Source organism: Pongo abelii, chromosome 2 (genome assembly GCF_028885655.2).
Source record: "Pongo abelii isolate AG06213 chromosome 2, NHGRI_mPonAbe1-v2.0_pri, whole genome shotgun sequence".
Taxonomy (NCBI): domain Eukaryota; kingdom Metazoa; phylum Chordata; class Mammalia; order Primates; family Hominidae; genus Pongo; species Pongo abelii.
The window spans coordinates 18,286,677-18,302,489 of NC_085928.1; the positions used below are offsets into that span (position 1 = coordinate 18,286,677).

General features: G+C 45.4%; 2 protein-coding genes across 6 annotated transcripts in view; one reads left to right on the top strand and one right to left on the bottom strand.

The window, feature by feature from the left end:
* Window positions 1-6,297, top strand: part of GSK3B (glycogen synthase kinase 3 beta) — a 275,732-nt gene extending 269,435 nt beyond the window's left edge. For all 5 annotated transcript variants that reach the window (XM_024244580.3, XM_063722457.1, XM_024244579.3 and 2 more), the window contains one exon: window positions 753-6,297. In XM_024244580.3, the coding sequence (XP_024100348.1) occupies window positions 753-820 (68 nt within the window). In that variant the 3' untranslated portion in view covers window positions 821-6,297. The remainder of the gene's footprint in view (window positions 1-752) is intronic.
* A 2,402-nt stretch (window positions 6,298-8,699) lies between these two features.
* NR1I2 (nuclear receptor subfamily 1 group I member 2) overlaps window positions 8,700-15,813 on the bottom strand; it is a 37,633-nt gene continuing 30,519 nt past the window's right edge. Inside the window, exons 5-9 of the mRNA XM_002813243.4 lie at window positions 14,684-14,958; window positions 12,515-12,657; window positions 12,197-12,313; window positions 11,804-11,909; window positions 8,700-10,562 (exon numbers count right to left, since the gene is read on the bottom strand). Of these exons, the coding sequence (XP_002813289.1) occupies window positions 10,418-10,562; window positions 11,804-11,909; window positions 12,197-12,313; window positions 12,515-12,657; window positions 14,684-14,958 (786 nt within the window). The 3' untranslated portion in view covers window positions 8,700-10,417. The remainder of the gene's footprint in view (window positions 10,563-11,803; window positions 11,910-12,196; window positions 12,314-12,514; window positions 12,658-14,683; window positions 14,959-15,813) is intronic.

Sequence of the window (15,813 nt, forward strand, 5' to 3'; positions counted from 1 at the left end):
TTTCTTTTTTTTTTTTTTTTTTTAAAGACGGTATCTTACTGTGTCACCCAGGTGGTCTTGGCTCACTTGCAGCCTCAACCTCTCTGGCTCAAGCAATCCTCCCACTCAGCCTCCCATCTTTCTCTCTTACGGCTACATATTACCCCATTGTGTATATATACCTCATTTTCTTTTATCCATTCATCTGTTGATACAAGATGCTTTATTAAATTGACTAAGTGAATTGGTACTGCAGTTGCTGTTTCTTTTTTGCTGGTTGTCTGTCTTCCATCTCTATGAATAATGAATTGGGTCTGTTCTGCCCATCAACACTGACCCATGTTACTTTCATTGCCTCCACCCATTTACTTACTTAAGCAGATGGCATATTGTAACATGGTTCAAATTTTTAGCAAGTTTTCCCAGCTGTGCACTGTTCATTTATTTCAAGTGAACTAGACTCCAGCTGAGTGTTCATATACAGCTGATCCTAGCTGTAGCAAGAGCTTTGACTGAAATGGTCTCTGGCTCCCTGAGTCTGCAACTTATTCAAAGACACTGTCTTCCCTGTACCAGGACCATGCTGAGGCATGAACTTAAATCCAAGAAGAGAGAAATTCAGATTTCATAGTGTTGGCCTTATTTAAAACAACATTCCAAGTAACAGCTTGGAAGGCCATACAGTTCACAGCCTGCAGTTGAAACAGTGTACTTGTTCTCTTTCGTTGTTACAGCATTACTCATGCTCTCTCTTGGGACTTTTTGACTTGCAGATGCTAATACTGGAGACCGTGGACAGACCAATAATGCTGCTTCTGCATCAGCTTCCAACTCCACCTGAACAGTCCCGAGCAGCCAGCTGCACAGGAAAAACCACCAGTTACTTGAGTGTCACTCAGCAACACTGGTCACGTTTGGAAAGAATATTAAAAAGAGAAAAAAAACCTGTTCATTTTAGTGTTCAATTTTTTTATTATTATTGTTGTTCTTATTTAACCTTGTAAAATATCTATAAATACAAACCAATTTCATTGTATTCTCACTTTGAGGGAGATCCAGGGGGTGGGAGGGGTTGTGGGGAGGGGGAAAGCGGAGCACTAGAACACACAATCTCTCTCCCACGACAATCTTTTTTTATTAAAAGTCTGCTGTTGTATACTTTAAAAACAGGACTCCTGCCTCATGCCCCTTCCACAAAAGAAGAAAACCTTGTTCTGTGCTGATGGGTTTTTTTTGAACTTTGTTTTCTTTTAAAGTCTAGTGCAAGACTTTGGTATAGTGCACAGCTTGAAATTGGTTGGGAGCTTAGCAGGTATAACTCAACGGGGACTTAAATGTCACTTGTAAAATTAATCCATATCTTCGGGTATTTATAGACTTGCCTTTGGCATGTTGGTGGCAGGTGTGGCAGACAAAGAAATGTGTATCATTCATAACCCGGGGGGTCAATAAAGTTTGGAACTCTACAGGGAAGATTCTTAGTAGATTTGTTAAGGTTTTGTTTTGCTCTCAGTCAGTGCTAGTGATGTAGAGGCTTGTACAGGAGGCTGCCAGAGGGGAAGCAGCAAGCAAGACTCAGGCACACATGCTCTACAGGTGGCTCTTTGTTTGCCTGACCAAAGTTCTTTGCAAATCTTAGCACAGTTTCAAACTAGTGACCTGGGAGGAGGTAGAAGGGGTGTTGAGCAGGCTGAGCTAGCTGCTGAGGTGAAAGGCTGATGAGCCCAGAGGAAGGGGACAGGTCAGGGATACATCTCACCACTGTGAATAAGTTTGTCCAGATTTTTTTCTAAAGTTACTTCCCTTGGAAAGATACACTTGAGAGGACATTGTAGTTAAATAATGTGAACTGTAACAGTCATCTACTGGTTTATTTTTCATATTTTTTAATTGAAAATCGAGCTTGCAGAAATAGCCACATTCTACACATAGTTCTAATTTTAAATCCAAATCTAGAATCTGTATTTAATTTTTTAACCTCATGCTTTTTACATTTATTTATTGATGCATGTCAGATGGTAGAAATATTAAAAACTACACATCAGAATGATACAGTCACTTATACCTGCTGACTTTATAGGAAAGCTGATGATATAAATGTGTGTATATACGTTATATATACATATATTCAATACTGCCTTTTTTTTTGTCTACAGTATCAAAATTGACTGGTTGAAGCATGAGAAGAATGTTTCCCCCACATCTAGTTAAGAGTTTCTCTGTCTGTTTTCTTTGTGTATCAGTGAACGGTGTTATGAATCAGTCTCTCTTTTTGAAGAAAAAGCAATATTCCTTGGAAAGCAAGGAGAATTGAAGGACTATGTTTGCCGTGAGGAAATAGATTTTCATGACTAGTTTGTTTTATACTTTTAAGGTTGGCATCTATGTGGGCCTTATATACTCTAAAATGAACTTTAGTCATCTTGGTGCTTATGGGCCATTACTTGACCTATGAATCTTTAAGGCACAATCAGTTGTACTTTACATTTAAAGATCACTTGAGTGATGGCCGCCTTTCCCTCCTACCCGCTCCTTCCCCACATGCCTTCCAAGGTTAGCTGGTAACTGTAGGGCTGCAGAGCTGAGCCCTTGGTTGTATGTAACTTGCTCTCACCCTCCTCATTGCCACCTTAGGTCACGTTATGGGTCTCGTCCTCCAGAGGGTTCGGAAGTGGAGTCTGTTGGCAGCCCTCCTGCAGGCCCTAGCACCCTGTCCTGCTCCTTAACTGTGTGTGTGACTCTCCAAGAGAGTTGTCCTGCCTGCTGAAGTGAACCAGTACCCAGAAAGACAACTGTGAGCCATCTTGGTTTTCACTCGCTGTTTAGCTGAGGTCTTGGGCCACAAAAGGGGTTTCACAAACCTCTGGATATATCAGAGTTCCTGAGAAAGGAAACATGCTCAGTCAAACCAAATCAAACAAATTGAATTTTATGTTTTATAAAGTGCTTCTGAAAGCTAAGATTTGAAAGAAGTCTGAAATCAAAGTATTTGGCAGCATAACTCCTTAAAGGTAATGGCGTTGATAGACCATTTTCAGACAGAATTTATAAAGAATCTGAAAAGGCAGGTCTGTGATAGAGAAATGGACCTGCATTCAGATCCAACTGCCCAGCAAGCGTTTGGACGCAGACACTGCTCTGGACGTGGTATACTCGCCAGAGTCCATAAAAATCAGTGCTTATTTTAGGAAACAGGTTGCCCCCCACAACTGGGGTAAAAGAAGAGAGAAAAGTCACGCTTTTCTCTCATTTCATTGTGTGTGCGTGTGTGTGCGCATGTGTGCGTGTGTGTGTGTTTGTGTGTGGGCTGAGGTGTGATTTTTCTTTCTCAAGGATCATGGTGGGATCACAGAACTCTTTTATACAAGTGAGATCCAGGTCTCTGAATATCTTTTTGTATATAATAATAATAATAATAAAAAGCTCCTCACCAAATTCAAGCTTGTACATTATATTTTCTTTCTATGTTTTTAAATTTAAGTTTTATTGTTTTGTATGTAAATATGTGGACCCAGGAACTGTTATTAATGAGCAAAAAGTTACTGTTCAGGGCAGTGATTCTGTTTAATAATCAGACAAAATGTAGACGAGCTTTTTAAAGCCATATAGTTTTAACTCTGTACAGTAGGTACCGGCCTGTATTATTGTAACAATAACTCTAGCAATGTATAGTGTATCTATATAGTTTGGAGTGCCTTCGCTTCCATGTGTTTTTTTTTTTAATTTGTTCTTTTTTAAATTTTAATTGGTTTCCTTTATCCATGTCTCCCTGTCCACCCCCTTTCCCTTTGAAATAATAACTCACTCATAACATTATCTTTGCCCCTTCCACAGTTAAGTTTCAGTGATACCATACTCAGGAGTGGGAAGAGGAAACCATATTCGTAATTTCATTTCGTTGAAGCCCTGCCTTTGTTTTGGTTCTGAATGTCTTTCCTCCTCAGTAGCAGTGACCGGTTTCATTTCATACTTAGTCCATTCAGGGACTTAGTGTAGCACCAGGGAGCCCTAGAGCTGGAGGATATCGAATAGATTAGATTTTGCTCGTCTCTTCCACAAGCCCTAACCATGGGTCTTAAAAACAGCAGATTCTGGGAGCCTTCCATGCTCTCTCTCTCTCCTCTTTTATCTACTTCCCTCCCAAATGAGAGAGTGAGAGAGAATTGGATTTTTATAAATCGAAGTTTCTTAATAGTATCAGGTTTTGATACGTCAGTGGTCTAAAATGCTATAGTGCAATTACTAGCAGTTACTGCACGGAGTGCACCGTGCCAATAGAGGACTGTTGTTTTAACAAGGGATCTCTTAGCCCATTTCCTCTCTCCTGCCATCTCTACCCTTGTTCAATGAAATATCATTTTAATTTCTTTTTAAAAAATCAGTTTCTTACTGTGTGCCCAACACGAAGGCCTTTTTTGAAAGAAAAATAGAATGTTTTGCCTCAAAGTAGTCCATATAAAATGTCTTGAATAGAAGAAAAAACTTTACCAAACCAAAGGTTACTATTTTTGAAACATCGTGTGTTCATTCCAGCAAGGCAGAAGACTGCACCTTCTTTCCAATGACATGCCGTGTCATTTTTTTTAAGTCCTCTTAATTTTTAGACACATTTTTGGTTTATGTTTTAACAAAGTATGCCTAACCAGTCATCTTGTCTGCACCAATGCAAAGGTTTCTGAGAGGAGTATTATATTCTCTATCCCTGTGGATATAAAGACACTGGCATTTCATCTATTTTTCCCTTTCCTTTTTAAAGGATTTAACTTTGGAATCTTCCAAAGGAAGTTTGGCCAATGCCAGATCCCCAGGAATTTGGGGGGTTTTCTTTCTTTTCAACTGAAATTGTATCTGATTCCTACTGTTCATGTTAGTGATCATCTAATCACAGAGCCAAACACTTTTCTCCCCTGTATGGAAAAGTAGGTATGCTTTACAATAAAATCTGTCTTTTCTGGTAGAAACCTGAGCCACTGAAAATAAGAGACAACTAGAAGCACAGTAGAGTCCCAGACTGAGATCTACCTTTGAGAGGCTTTGAAAGTAATCCCTGGGGTTTGGATTATTTTCACAAGGGTTGCGCCGTTTTATTCAAGTTTGTTGCTCCGTTTTGCATCTCTGCAATAAAAGCAAAATGACAACCAGTACATAAGGGGTTAGCTTGACAAAGTAGACTTCCTTGTGTTAATTTTTAAGTTTTTTTTCCTTACTATATCTGTCTACAGGCAGATACAGATAGTTGTATGAAAATCTGCTTGCCTGTAAAATTTGCATTTATAAATGTGTTGCCGATGGATCACTTGGGCCTGTACACATACCAATTAGCGTGACCACTTCCATCTTAAAAACAAACCTAAAAAACAAAATTTATTATATATATATATATATATAAAGGACTGTGGGTTGTATACAAACTATTGCAAACACTTGTGCAAATCTGTCTTGATATAAAGGAAAAGCAAAATCTGTATAACATTATTACTACTTGAATGCCTCTGTGACTGATTTTTTTTTTTTCATTTTAAATATAAACTTTTTTGTGAAAAGTATGCTCAATGTTTTTTTTCCCTTTCCCCATTCCCTTGTAAATACATTTTGTTCTATGTGACTTGGTTTGGAAATAGTTAACTGGTACTGTAATTTGCATTAAATAAAAAGTAGGTTAGCCTGGAAATGAAATTAAAATTCACAAGTGTGTGGTCTTTATTTCAGTACCCAACCCTCTTCCTTCACCCTACTATTTTGCCGCTGCAATATGTAGTCACATCACCATTTCCGTTCCTCTAATTAGGGAAACATTAATCTTTGTTATACAGAACAAGATATGAATACCACTTCTTGTTCTTTCCAATGATTTTATTCCATTGTGTAGCCCCAAGAGGTGCAGCTTCCATCTTGGAAACCTTTGGATTTGATGTAGAGGAAGCTTTGCAGACACTGCTTAGAAAAGAAAGAAAACAACTCTGAAAGGGACAGTTTTTAAATGTGTATAAGCTGCTGTCTTTGATTACTGTGTTCATGATTTGGTGTGGCTGTATTTTCTTTTAACTTTCATCCTATTAGTAATGGTCTTTGGGGGTCTCTGTAAAATATATGGACACCACGAACAGTGGGGCTGTACCTCCTAGGTAACCAACACATGTTTTGTTTGAGTCTGCTCATTTCCAATACTGGATGATGTATGTAAACATGTTATGTCTCTTAGTGCAAAAAGAAACATCATTTTTTTAGGGCTGGCTCACTCTGTCAGGCCTAAACTAAAGGCTAGATATAAGGTCATGTGACTGCTGCTTCAATAAAAACAAATTTATATTCGATAAAGTGTGGTCCTCTTATTTATTTACTGTGGTGGTGGGGTTGGCTAATTCCAACACTGGTAAAACAGTTAAACACCTTTAACCAGCAGGGGCGGCAGGGGAGGATTGGATTAGCAGAAACAGAAGTTACTTGTGCAATGGGCCTCCTGCTGGCACTGAAGTGCATTTGTTTGGGATTTGCTGCTGTCTTGCATAGGTTCTGGGATTGAGTTAAACATTGTGTTAGTGTCCTGCAAGACCTTTTAATTTAGAATCCTGGAAGACTGGCTTTTTAGTGTCTTTTTTTTTTTTTTTTTTTTTTTTTGAGACGGAATCTTGCTCTGTCGCCCAGGCTGGAGTGCAGTGGCGGGATCTCCGCTCACTGCAAGCTCCACCTCCCAAGTTCACGCCATTCTCCTGCCTCAGCCTCCCGAGTAGCCGGGACTACAGGCACCCGCCACCACGCCTGGCTAATTTTTTGTATTTTTAGTAGAGACGGGGTTTCACCGTGTTAGCCAGGATGGTCTCGATCTCCTGACCTCGTGATCCACCCACCTTGGCCTCCCAAAGTGCTGGGATTACAGGCGTGAGCCACCGCGCCCGGCCCCTGCCTTTTTAGTTTCTAAGTCTTTCCAAAAAGTACTGACCAAACAGTCCTCCGGGATCATATTTCAGGAGATTGGTGATGGTGGATGTCATTTTGGTTTTGTTTTGTTTTGAGACAGAGTCTTTGTCGCCTAGGCTGGAGTGCAGTGGCGCAACCTCGACTCACTGCAACCTCCGCCTCCCAGGTTCAAGTGAGTCTCCTGCCTCGGCCTCCTTAGTAGCTGAGACTACACCACGCCCGGATTGTTGCATTTTTAGTAGAGACAGCGTTTCACTTTTTTGGCCAGGCTGATCTTGAACTCCTGACCTCAAGTGATCTGCCTGCCTCAGCCTCTCAAAGTGCTGGGATAACAGGCATGAGCCACCATGCCCAGCTGGTAGATGTCATTTTGAAATGTGTTCTAGGAAGGTAGTGAGGAAAGGAGAGATTAGCTTTTAGATCCCTGTCATTGAGAAGTTTGTGAAAGGAAGTGAACAAAAAGTGTTGGGATGGTCACACATTTCTCAAGTGTAGGAATATTTCACTCATCACCACCATCAGATTTAGGAGAGCTGAAGGACATAAAGGGAAACCTACCAGGAAAAATACAAGCTGCCATGGAAGATGGCATAATGAGGCCCACAAGTTAGGAGTCAGGAGCTGGGAAGGGATGGATAATCATACGTATGTTTCTCCTTACATTCTCTTTCTCCAGAAGGGAGTGGCCACTCTGGCCCTTCCCACAGATTTGTCATCAATGTCAAGACTTAATTAGACAAAGTTCTGGGCTAGGTAGAGAGAGGCTGTTGAGTGGCCCTGACTAATGAGGGGGCAGATGGTATGCAGTAGCTTGCTTAGGTCTTTTGCCCTGAGCTTTGGAGACTGACTCAATCCTCTCCTCACTGACCCAGGAAAAAAAAAAAAAAAAAAAAAAGTGGTCACAGGGATGCCTAAAAACTGATGCTTAGTTCTGTTTACTCAAAAGTTTAGGGAAGGGAATAAAGAAGAAACTCAAATGTTGGAGTAGGAAAGTTAAAATCTGGCTTCTAGTCCCATAAACTTGTGATCGACAAACCTACTGAAAGAAAGTACCCTATGTGAACCCTTCAGGGCATCTAACATTGAATCTTTCTTTACTCTTGAAATACATTTAGTTTTTGTAATCTATATAAATTATATGTACATATCAATTCAATGTTTGGGGAACTACCCTGGAGTTTTAAAATCAAGACTGGGAGATGGAAATTTGCCCTCCATTCCATCTTAACCTCACCTTACCCTGTCCTACAGCTTACAACAGTTTCAGGCTCTTGAACAAATAGCACTCGAATCATTTTAGTAAGGAAAGGGAGATGCATATGATTTATGAATACACTGGAGTGAAATCTATCTTTCCAAATTAGAAATTTGTATTTCTAATTATAAATGGATTCATAATTAAAATTCCTGGGAGCAAAAGCTGTATTCATTGAGTTTGGAAAGAGAAGCTCTTTTTTTCCCTCAGTATCTTTTCTAAAAATAAGTGCTCCCTATGTCTCCTTAATGCAGAAAAGTCTGGTAAAGTCAGAGGGATGACAAAATATGTTTACTTGCTTTGATTTATATTACTGATGATTTACCATGTTCTCAAAGTTTGGCCTGCTTCTTGTAAAATGTCAAAAGCTAAGTAATTATCTATTCTTTAAAATTCAGTTACTGTGAAGTTTCATTTGAATGAAATATTAGACATTTAAAATTAACGCAATTCCTACTTTTTTTTTTTTTTTTTTTTTTGAGACAGAGTCTCGCTCTGTCGCCCAGGCTGGAGTGCAGTGGCACGATCTCAGCTCACTGCAACCTCCACCTGCCTGGTTCAAGCGATTCTCCTGCCACGGCCTCCCAAGTAGCTGGGGCTACACGTGCCCACCACTACGCCTGGCTAATTTTTTGTATTTTTAGTAGAGATGGGGTTTCACTGTGTTAGCCAGGATGGTCTCGATCTTCTGACCTCATGATCCGCCAGCCTTGGCCTCCCAAAGCGCTGGGATTACAGGCCTGAGCCACCGCGCCCAGACTACATTTTTAATTATGGTATGCACATATGTTAAACTTTTATACAGAACAATCATTTTATAAGCAAGCCAAGTTAAATAATTCATTTTTAGGTTCTTAGCCAGAGTCTTCAGATTTATAAAGGACAGTAATAAAATAAGTAGTAAAAATATGTATGCTTGTGTATATTTCTATTTCCACACCCCCACATTATTTTCTCCAGAAAAAGGCCAAAAAAGTTTGCCCCTCTGGCCAAAAGTACATTATTTAATTCCTTTTGCCTTGATTTGACATTAAACCCAGGGCTACATTTCCCAAAACTAGTTCTTAGGTGTGGAATGCCTTATATAAAGTGTAATTTGTGAAAATGCAAAAAAATTTTTACTCACAAGTGGCTATAAACAAGGCAGGCACTTTCATACCCTTTAGCTTTGAGAATAGATGTGTACACAGAAATATAAGGTGCATGTAAATGGTTCTTCTCCGGTGTGTTTAACTGATTGTCAGCATAGCCTTATCATAGAGCATACCCAGCATTCCAGCCCCAGGAACAAACCCGGGCCCCATCAGATGGCGAACAGACCTACCTACACCAAATCACACACACGCCCTCACAGCTGCAGTTTGTGCCCTTGCTCCCACAGACTCACATCCTCAGGAACCTTCACTTGGGTACCCGGTGCCTGCCATCACAGCTCAGCATCCACACAGGGAAATTCCTTGTGCTGCTTTTGTCACTTATCATTTCTCCTTTTGATCCAAATTGTTTGTGTTTCTGTTTGTTTTTTTAACTATAAACTCTGAGCTCAGGATCTATATCTGAGTCAACGCTGTATACCCCACAGCAGGCTACCTATTATCGGTGCTTAATAATGTGTTCAAATGGATGCAGAGACACAGAATGATGTGGCCAGAATGAGGTCATGCCAAGCTTCTGACATTTGGTGCAGGCCTCCTGGCTTCTGATCTCTCTAGAGGACTCCCACAGATACTCATGCGCCTGCCGATGAGTACAGGCCTGGAGCCCACAAAGCAGCTCTGAAGAGGAGGGGAACGAGTGGGAAGTGGGAGACAGGACTATTAGAGGTAGCAATGAAAAGACTCAGGAAGCGAACGAACGTGGGTATGTGGGCATGTGGGCGTAGACCCCAGATGGCCCAGCCTTGGTCGCTTGGTCCCTTCCACACCTTGACACTTTAGTGGGATCTGAGGGATTTCTCCCCAGACCACAGGGCCTTTTAAAAGGAAAGGGCAACCTTGCCTCTCTGATGGTCCTGACCTACAGGTCAGTGCACTCTCCACATAAGAGTCCGTGGCTTCACTCCCTACAGACTGAACTGGGGGTGGGGGGCGCCCATGTCCTTCCTGAGGAATGCTAGCCAGCTGTCATAGCAGGAATTCCCTAGGGAGACAGGCCAGCAGGGCATTGTCGGCTCTCGGCAGTGTCCATCTGTCTTGGCCTGGGAGTGGCGGCTCAGAGGGCTCTGGGTCTGGCTGCCTCTCGGAGGCGTCACCCAAGGGCAGCCGCTCAGCTACCTGCGATGCCGAACAACTCCTGCATGAGGGGCGTAGCAAAGGGGTGTATGTCCTGGATGCGCAGCAGCCGCTGGGTGTGCTGGGCGTTGATGCTGCGGAGCTCGGTGAGCATAGCCATGATCTTCAGGAACAAGAACCTGTGTGCCAGCCAGAGAAAAGGTTGTGGGTGCAGCCCGCCCTTTCCCTAACCCACAAGCCTCCGGGCTGCTCTGAGGCTGCACAAGCATGATCTCTGGACATTTCAGGTCAGCCAAGAGACAAGGCTTGGCTGAATTCCGTAAGCTTCCCTTTTACCCTGTGGATGAGAAAGGCAGAACAGCCTGCCCAATACTCTCCCCACTCCCATCCCATTCATGGGAGTTGTGTCTTTTTTCTTTTTTTTCTTTAAAGGGACAGGATCTCATTCTGTCACCCAGGCTAGAGCATGATGGCACGATCATGGACTCACTGCAGGGTCAAACTTCTGGACTCAAGAGACCTCCAGCCTCAGCCTCCTGGGTAGCTAGGACTAGAGCACATGCCACCACACCTGGCTAATTTTTTAAAATTTTTCTAGAGTTGGGGTCTGGCTATATTGCCTAGGCTGGTTTTGAACTCCTGGCCCCAAGGGATCCTCCTGTCTTGACCTCCCAAAGTGCTGGGATTATAGGTGTGAGCCACGACACCCAGCTGCGGGAGTTGCATCTTTGTACACAGAGACTTCCGTGGGAAAATCTAGATATTACAGCTACCAGTTTGGGGCTGTGGGGCTGTCACTGCCTTCATTAATGTCCAGGGGCCAGGACTGAGCAGAGTCGTTGTGGAGGTTAGGGGCTGCAGGCTAGAATCCCTTCCTGGAACTAGCTTTGGATCTAGTGTCTGAGATGTACCATATGTCTCAGTATCCCCATGATGGAAAAGAAAGCTGGCACTTCCAGCCTCCTGCCTCCATACAAGGAAGGGTTGAGCAAATAAAGACAAGGCCACTCCCAGCATCCCAGGACACCAAGCCAAAAAGAAAGCTGTGCAGGCCAAATAAGGATTTCTGTTTATAGGTTCACACTATAATACTCAGTGTTGGCCTTAACCCTTCATGGCCTTGGGCTCAGTAAAATCCAAGTTTGTCTCTGGGTCTGTGGGCATCAGTCTGGGCAGTAGGTCACAGGAGCTACTGAGGACCAGAGAAGGTATAGAAGCCCCTTTCTGGGCCACGTCCCTCTGTTTGCTTGTGTTTTTCCTGGGAAGTGGTTAGGCAGTGCTCAAAAGTGTGAGCTTTGGACCTGGTCTGGCTGGCTCTACCTCCAGATGCCACCCTCTGGCCGTGAAGCCTTGGGCAATTTCCCTGAACCTCGGGTCCCTCACATCACCCTCACGGGTCCTCACCCCTTGCTATGCTCACCTGTGAGCAGGCTGGGGCCGATTGCATTCGATGTAGGACTTCAGAGTAATGGCGAATTTCTCCTGCAGCTGGTCCACCACACGATGCTGCACCACACCTGGGCGATCTGGAGGGGAGGGGAGGGAGGTGTGGTGCAAGATCATGGGGCAAAGACAAGCTCAGTCCAGCCCAGAGTCAGGGCATTGCTCGCCAACCACCCACCAGAGATGGAGTCACCCAGGCAGGGAAGTGAGGGAAGACCAGAGCTGGGCATCACCCACTGACCCCAGGAGAAACCAGCGAGAGCCCCCATCCTGGCTGCGCAGTGAATGAGGAGCAAGGCCACGGACTGGGACCCCTGGGGAGGGCAGATAAGGCTGGGGGGATGTCAGGCAGCCTAGGGGAGACCCTCACCTGGGGAGAAGAGGGAGATGGCCTGCATCAGCACATACTCCTCCTCATGCAGCTGCAGCTTCTTCAACATGTAGTGGAATTTCAACATGGGCTCCAGTAGAAGTTGCTGGAAGCCACCTGTGGATGGTAACAGGATGGAGGGGCAGCTTCTCAGCAAGCTGACCAAGATCCAGTCATCCCTCACCAATATCTTGTTTTCCGCCATTCCATCTTCCTGCCCTGCCATCCAAGAACCTGCATATCCTGGCATAGCTCCCTTCCTCCCATAACTGCAGTGTTTCCCTCCCTCTGTCAGGGCAGGCAGGCTCTCTCGGGCACCTGCAGTGTCTTCCAAGCAGTAGGACAGCCGGCCACACTCCCAGGTTCCAGTCTCCGCGTTGAACACTGTGTTGAATCTCAGTTGACACAGCTCAAAAGTGGCCCCCTTCAGCAGGGAGATCTGGTCCTCGATGGGCAAGTCCCTGGCAGCAAGGATGGGGAGGGGAGGACAGCTCCCTGGGAGGCAGCCCACAGGCCGGCACAAGCAGCCATCCCATAATCCAGAAGTTGGGGGCGAGAGGAAGAGAGAGGATGGCTCCTTTCCCTGAGGATGACTGTGGCTGCTGTCTGGCTGCCTCTCATCTCTCCCCTCACAACCCAGCAGACAGCTCTGCCCCACAGCATCCTCTCCTCCCCTGCTACCTCCGGGAACTCCACCCACTGAGCTTGGCATCCAGGTCCCTTACAGCCTGGCCCCATCTCCTTCAACTCCTATACAACTCCTGACCTACAGCCAGTGCTTTGGCTTCTGGTCCCTGGCCTCCTCCTTTCTGCCTCAGTTTCCCCCTTGGAATGACTGCCCCTTTAGTATATCCTGCTAGCCCCTCAGGCCAAGCTATGTCTTTGCCCCTCTCAGAAGTCTTTCCAGAGTGCAGTCTCCCCTTTCCAGAGTGCAAGTGCTGCCCTTTTGGCCTGAGCTCCAGCAGTGGGGATGTTTGCTTCCTGCTGTCGGTGTTGGGTTTAATGTGCACACATGTATTTCTACGGTTTCCCTGCAGCCCAGATGCCTGAAGCCCCACTCCTAGTGCTGGAGCACAGGCCTAGCCATGGAGGCGGCTTAACAAGCCTCTGAGATTATGGTTACATGGATACCCTTCTGGTCCTGCAGGGACCACTCCCTCCCAACCTGGGAGAGGCCCCCACCTCCCCAGTAAGGAGGCATTCCTTACAAGGAGGAAGCTTCACAGCCTGAGAGGGAGGCTGCTTACTCTGGGTTTTGAGGAAACACTACCTCTGGCCTTGGCCTCCTTGGGAATTCAGGCCCTGTGCTACTGGCGCCCATCCTTCTTTTAGATCTGTAACACTGAGCTACAAATGCCATGTAATTGATCTTATTCTTCTGTGCCTCCCCATTGCCCAGCTTAGGACCCGGCATCGAGCTGGCTTTGGTACTTCCAAGTCTACCCTCCACCACTGATTAGCTGTGACCTTGTACAAGTTTCTTATCCTTGGGGAACTTCAGTTTCTATCTGAGAATGAAGATGGCAGTGACACCTCGGGTCACTGTGCTCGACATTGGTGGCCATGAGAAATAGCAAGTGGGGAGCCCTGATGTTAAATTGTCAGTCACTGGATTTCACCAAAGATCTTCCAATGTCCACATTTATAAGTATTCTTCTCTCCCTGCCCCTTTAAGCTTATTTGCCACCATCTGAACCCCATTCCAAACCTGCTGTCAGCATCACCCCATTAAATGTCATGCATGACTCCTACAGGGCCAGAGAAGAACCTCTGGGCTCCTAAACTATAACCTACCCTCAACCTGCTGAAGAAACCAGGAGCTTCTGGCAGGTGTGTTTCAGCCCCACTTGACCAGGCTTGGCAAGGCAAGGTGGCCTACCCAAGGACAGATACACCTGGCACCATCCCTAACCCTATGACTGCAGACATATTCTGGGGCTGTGGTTCCTGCCACCCCAGGAAGTTCCCATGTCTCCCACTAACCCCAGTTGCCCCATGGTTGTTGCCTCCATATCTAGCTCTGGGGATACCTGACCCTTGGGCTCTGTGGAACACCCACCCTCCCCATGGCTTTTGCAGCCTTATCTTGTCTATTCCTCTCATTCTTTGCTCTGGAACTGTCAACATGTGATTCCTGCCCCTTTAAGGGAGAGTAGGAAAGACTATCTGAATGCCCACTCTGTGCTGGGTGCTTTTCAGGTGTGTTCTTATTTCACAGAACAGCCCTGCAGGGGAGGCATTGTTAGCTTCCATTGAGCAGGTGAAGAGGCAGAGACGCTGGTAGGCCCACAGCCACAAAGCTAACCAGCCATAAAGCGAGGGCTCTACTCCCCAGCAGCACTGGCTGCCCTGGGGAGCAGGGCGCAGGAAAAGGAAGGTCTTCTGACACCAATATCCCCCAAATTCAGGATCTACCCCAGGCCCTTTGAACCTCCTGGCCACTTCCAGTTCCTTTCCACACCCAACCACCCAGTCTCCATGTCCTACCTGAAGTAGGAGATGACTTTGGCAAAGTTGATGATGCCTTTGAACATGTAGGTTGACATGTCAGCCATGTGGGGCAGCAAGGAGAAGATCTCTTTCCCTCCATTGTCGGCTGGGGGTTTGTAGTTCCAGACACTGCCATCCTCCCCCCGCAGCTGCAGAGAGACCTTCACAGAGCACAGATCTTTCCTGACCTGGCTCCACTTGGCAGCTTCTTCCCTCGATGGGGCCTGCAGAGACTCTGGCAACTCGCAGCCACTGCTAAGCACCCCTGGCAGCTAGGACACACGCCAGGAGGTGGAGAGAGGAGAGACAGCATGTGATTTCATAGACAGGTCCCAACTCAGGCCCCAGCCAAACGTGCACAGCCACATTTGCAGCTCGAGAGGATGCACAAATGCAGGCATTCACACCCACACGCATGCGTGTGTCCTCACACATACACACACACAGCATTTGTTTCTTCTCTCTGGTGTTCTTTATCACATGAAGGTGCTTTGGGGAACTATGAATTAATGGTCACACACATCCCTGCTTGGTTAAAATGGAGGGTAAGGGGGACTCCAACCATGGTGTGTCATCCCAAGCATTCCAGATGTTGGGCTCAGGAGACTCAGAAGGTTTAGGGTGCTATGGATGGGAAGAGCAGATCTGAGGTCACTGGGCTAATCCAGTTCTTTGGGCTGGGAAGGGCCACTTGAGATATCTATCAGTGCAAAGGGGAAGGAGGGCGCTTAGAGCACAGACATAGCTAATGTGCTGGGATCAAGAAACACCAGTTCACAAAAGTCACACCCCCAACAGGTCCCAACCCTGTCCTCATAAAGCCCCGAATGCCAGCAACACTGGGGAACTGCCTAGCTTTCCCTCCACTTATTGCTCAGACCCAGTTTCTACCTGCTTTAAAGGAGAGAGCAGTGATTTTCAAACCCGAACCTGCAACAGAATCACCGGGGGGTCCTGCCCCTCCCTGGAGCTTCTGATTCAGGAGGTCTGAGGTGACCTGAAAATCTGCATGCTGATGCTGCTGACCCAGGGACCACACTTTGAGAACCTTTGGGAATGAGACTAAGGCTTTGAGGAGCTAGCACAGATGCAGGACCAGCTCTCCAAATCTGCCCTCCACTACTGAT